Source organism: Cryptomeria japonica, chromosome 10 (genome assembly GCF_030272615.1).
Source record: "Cryptomeria japonica chromosome 10, Sugi_1.0, whole genome shotgun sequence".
Lineage (NCBI taxonomy): Eukaryota > Viridiplantae > Streptophyta > Pinopsida > Cupressales > Cupressaceae > Cryptomeria > Cryptomeria japonica.
The window spans coordinates 347,222,866-347,228,386 of record NC_081414.1 but is presented as its reverse complement, the minus strand read 5'-3'; the positions used below and the strand labels follow the sequence as shown (position 1 = coordinate 347,228,386).

At 37.6% G+C, this 5,521-nt stretch overlaps 1 protein-coding gene across 1 annotated transcript; it reads left to right on the top strand.

The window, feature by feature from the left end:
* The first annotated feature begins 3,246 nt into the window (after positions 1–3,246).
* On the top strand, positions 3,247–4,857 carry LOC131858972 (uncharacterized). The gene has a single exon (XM_059212472.1). It carries the CDS (start codon positions 3,247–3,249, stop codon positions 4,855–4,857), a length of 1,611 nt encoding a protein of 536 aa, XP_059068455.1.
* Positions 4,858–5,521: the final 664 nt, after the last annotated feature.

Here is a 5,521-nt window from a genome sequence, read left to right as displayed (position 1 = left end):
GTAGTAGTATGTATAAATATTATAATGGGGAATGCACATGCATTCATGCACACTTTCCTAGAGATCGCTGTTCAAAATAAGATGACCCAGAAGGATTCAACCCTCAGAGAAGGTTCACTAACTTACAATAAGATTTGGATTACAATCCAGATTACATGAACTAGAAATATAGCATCTGCTAATGCCTGATGACAGTTCCGGTTAAGCTCATTTGTCTACCTTGCAACAATCTATGCTCAATACATCACACTAAAGGATGAATTTGTTTTTTTGCACATAAACCACTCTTTGATAATGCAAACACAACATCGACCCCCCATATTACATGACTATACCACCTATTTATACAAATCATCAACCTTCACTACAAGGCCAACCAAATCCTCAACCCTTAATTACAAAATTACATCACACGATACATAAATCAACCACCAGGCCAATATAATGGCATATATGACATAGCATGGACCTGAATCAAATCTCCAAACATGCATCACCACCGTAAATCCTTCCAAGATCAACCGTAACATGTTACACCACCAAAAATACTGCATAACATGAAGAATATCACCAGATCAACAAAATCACCAAGAACACGCACAAGGATCAATTTGGACCATCAAAACAAATAGGACACAATCAAGAAACACCAACATTCACATTAGAAACATCTGCAATAGCTGCACCAACACCACTTATTCAAATCTTTATTGATCAACATGCTAGTACTCAAGAACACTCAACAACAACAATTTGGACTAGAAAGATAGGTTGCGGAGCGCCAAATCACCAACCATCTGAAATGAAGATACACATGAATATCCAAAAAATTCTCCCAAATATACAACCTAAGATATGATCATACCAAAGCACATCGGAACATATACCAAAACACTGCAATACTGATCATAGTCAGTCTTCATATCGGAATCCACAACTCAACCAAATCACCACGTAGCATCATGAAATCAATAAAGAATCATATATCTCTCATTGATTCAACATCCTAATCAAATAAACCAAGAAAATCAACTTAATGCAAATGTCATATCACCATAACAACTCTCTGCAACATCAAAACATAGGAATATGTTGACATCGATGACAACTACATATCCTAGCAGCAACAATATCCAATAAAATGTTGGTCAGGTCGATGTGATTCACATCGGTCCCTACTTTTTCTCCCCAAATTTTAGGATCATGATTTGGTGATATTATAATGTTTAAACCCGACTTAGTGTGAATATCATTTCTAGGTCGGCCTATAATAAAAAATAATGTTAGGGTTTCATACATATAGCCTTTCCTTTGCTCATTTGAAGGATCCCATGATGCAGGAGCATCCAAGAGTCCACCTGAGACCAAGGAGATTATAAACATGAACAAAGACCCCAGAGCATCCTTGAAAGTGAATTGGAATGTTTTGAAGACAATAATGGCTCTATGTAATGCTCAATTTGATTTAAATGTAATAAGTCCTGATAAGGGACCTAAGACAAAATATGGTGTCAAGTAGGCCAATAGTGTTTCAAGGGTCTAGAATGGTTAGTAGGGTCTTTGGTAGGGTTATTTAGGTATATGAAATAAAATTCCATTGATTTGGAATGATTTTAGCAAATAGAATGTATTAAATAATGTTGGAAAATTCAAATCTTTGTATTCCAACGTTTAGTAGCATTTTGGAGGGAAATTGAGTTTTTAAGTCTTAATGAATTTGTAAACCCCTACAACCACCTTGGGTTGGTTGGGGAAGTTGTATTCATCATTTATGATGGAAAAAAAGAGAAAAAAGTACAGATGGTACGGACTGGAGGTGTTGTTGTGCAAACTGAGACAGTTTTAATGCAATAAACTTGATTTTCCTTGAAAAACTTGCATTCCTTTGATGATCTTTGAGTTCTAATCATTGAGGAAGGTTGATAGGCATTTAATGTGCATGATCTAAAGCATTTTATATCATTTTTAATCTGATCTAAGGATTTATATTGACTGTCCTGTTTTAGAAGTCTGATTTTCCTTGTTTTCTCAAGTATGAATATGTAATCCATCCCCTTTATGTGCTTACTGTGACTTGGGGATGGAAACTAATGTTGTATCATATCAAAATAACATGAAAGTGTAGGATTGAAGTGGTTTTGCAGAGTGATCACTCACAAATAGTGAATTTGTTGGTTGATTGGAGTATGGGGATGGTGGCTAGAGTGTAGCAGCCACTAAAGTAGCCATTGGAGGGCTATCTTTTATGATTGGAATCAGTAGAGGGCACCAATTTAATGGTGAAACAACCTTCATTTGACTAGAGAAGTGATTGGAGGTGTGATTTTGAGCAAGCCCTAGTTTAGAGGGTGATTTAAGGAGGGTTTTAGAGTTTGGACACTTAGAAGTTGATTCAAGCCATAAAACCTATAAAACACTTGGTTTGGGAACTTGATTGAATACTTTTTAAATTTTTGTAACCTGGTGTTAAGTTTTGTTGGTACTTCCTTTGTAAAGTGGGTGGTTTTTAAGGCTAAAAAGGGGCACATTTGAGGACAGCAAAGGGTCCGTCCAAAACAACCTATATCGATTTTCTGATATGTTGTGTAACATCCAAATGGGTTTCTAAATATGTAATTTTTTGGGCAAGGTTTTTTTGAAAAGTTTTGAGTTAAAGGGAAATTACCCGATTTGAAGGGCTAGATGCTTGGTTGAATAAATGTATTGAGTTTGTGTTGAAGCTAGAGGCTTAGGGGTTTAGAAAACCTTTGAATCATTTTTTTTGAGGTCCTTTGAAGTATGTGGAGGTAGGAGACACACCTGGTTTAGGTGGTGTTAGGTTTTGAGCCTATTGAGGCATTGAGTGCATTTGAGACACCTGAGGAGTGTAAGGGGTTTGGGTCCAAAATACACCTTTTATTTGCAAATTTGTATTAGATTCTCCTATCTCTACATCAGATTGGTATCAGAGCATAGGATTTTGTGTTTAAGAAGGTTCTTTGAATTCTTGTGGGTTGAATCCTTTGTAGAAGACTTCCAGAGTTGATTCCCTACAACGGGAAAACAAAGATGGTTGAAGAAGAAGAGATGCCTCAGAGGATGACAAATGTAGAGCTTGCAAAGTTAGTAAGAGAACAAATAGAAGAAAATAGAAGGATGAAAGAAGAGATGGAAAGATTGAGGAACTTGGTAGATAAAGGAGGAGAGGAAAAGCATGAAGAAGAAGAAACACCAAGAGAAGAGAGGTTGGATCCTGAAGAAGCAAGGATGGCAAAGTTGCTCAAAGCAGTCAAAAGTGGAGACTCAAAGACAAGAACTGATCTACCAATGTATGAAGGTAAGATGGATGATGAAATTTTACTTGATTGGTTTAGTGCTCTTGAAAATTACTTTGATTGTGAAGATGTAGAAGATAAGTACAAGGTTAAGATTGCTAAGTCTAGGATGAAGGGCCATGCATTGTTGTGGTGGGATAACTTGCAGGCAAATAGAGGAAAGAAAGGATTGCCTAAGATCACCTCATGGCAAAGGATGATGGACAAGATGAAGAAAAAGTTCCTTCCAGATGATTATAAGGTGCAATTGTACAAAAAGATGCAAGGGCTGAAGCAAAAGGACATGGATGTTCAAAAGTATACTGAAGAATTTCACAAGTTAGATATCAGGGCAGCACATGATGAAGATGTGGAAGAGAAGGTAGCAAGGTATCTTGGGGGTTTGAGGTATAACATCCAGGATGAAATGACAATGGCTACAACAAAAACTTTAGAAGAATGTTACAAACTAGCCATGAAGGCTGAGGACAAGTTGAAGAGAAGACAAGAAAGGCAAGGTGGTAGAAGAGGACAAACAAATAGAGGTAGAGGAGGAAGATTCCAAGAGAGTCAAGAACCAAATGACAAGGGTAAGGAACAAGTTGTAGATCAGAAGAATGGACAAAGAGGAGGTGGCAGATTTGGGGCAGGAAGAAGCTTCCAAGGAAAGTGCTACAAGTGTGGGGAGGAAGGACATCCTTTCTACAAGTGTCCAGAGAAAGAGAACTATGTAAATAAGACTGATAAAAGAGTGAATTTGACACAAGGGGAAGACTACAAACAACAAGATGAGGAAGAAGGAACCTCAAAGGCATATCTTGAAGTTGGAGAGTGTCTCATGATGGGGAAAGCACCTATGCAGCAGCAAGAGAAGCCCAAGGTATCAATCTTTAGGACCAATTGTAAAAGTCATGGTAAAGTTTGTAGGATGATTATAGATTCTGGTTCTTTTTATAATTTGGTGTCTTATGAAATGGTAAACAAATGGAAGTTACAAAAATTTCCTCTTGATAGACCATATAGGGCATCTTGGGTCAGCAATGAACAAAACATTTACATTAGGGAACAAACTTATGTTGATTTCTCCATTGGGGGATATAGTGATAGAGTTTTATGTGATGTGGTTCCTATGACATGTTGTCATATCATTCTTGGGAGACCATGGCAAGTGTCTCGTAGAACAATCCATTATGGTTTTGAAAATGTGTATAAGGTGCATAACGATGGAAAATCTTTCACTCTTCAGCCCCTTCCTAATGATGTTAATGAAGGAGAAAGGATAATAGTTTTTGGCACAAAGACATATGTTGATTTGCAGGGGCAGAAGATGCATGAGTCAGAGGTATCAGACCTGAAGCAAAAATCCTCATTATTGGTTGTGAAAACTGAAGTTCTTGACAGCAAATGCAAGAGGACTATGGGGCAGCAGACTATGATGAAAGATGGGGTGATGGTGGGCACTTTGTGGTGTCCTATTGTGTCACCATTGAGGGGTGATCAAGGCATGTCCACGAAGGACAGTAATAGGGGTCATTCTGATCCTAATATGCAGATGGAAAGATAGTCTATGCAGGCTAAGGTTGACTGTTCACAACAGCAAGTATCCACCAAGGGTGGAGATTCCAAGTTTTCATATTATGTTTCTAACATGTTTGGTGCAGGTTGTAAAGGTTGGAAAGATGAGTTTCAGAACACTCAGGGGACAAGTTGCAGACTCCCCTCAAGAAGAATGCATGAAAGGAAGACCAAGATGTTCCACTCTTGGGACAAGAGTTCTTTTGTTGGTGGGGTGTATGATGCAGGAGCATCCAAGAGTCCACCTGAGACCAAGGAGATTATAAACATGAACAAAGACCCCAGAGCATCCTTGAAAGTGAATTGGAATGTTTTGAAGACAATAATGGCTCTATGTAATGCTCAATTTGATTTAAATGTAATAAGTCCTGATAAGGGACCTAAGACAAAATATGGTGTCAAGTAGGCCAATAGTGTTTCAAGGGTCTAGAATGGTTAGTAGGGTCTTTGGTAGGGTTATTTAGGTATATGAAATAAAATTCCATTGATTTGGAATGATTTTAGCAAATAGAATGTATTAATAAAGTTGAAAATTCAAATCTTTGTATTCCAACGTTTAGTAGCATTTTGGAGGGAAATTGAGTTTTTAAGTCTTAATAAATTTGTAAACCCCTCCAACCACCTTGGGTTGGTTGGGGAAGTTGTATTCATCA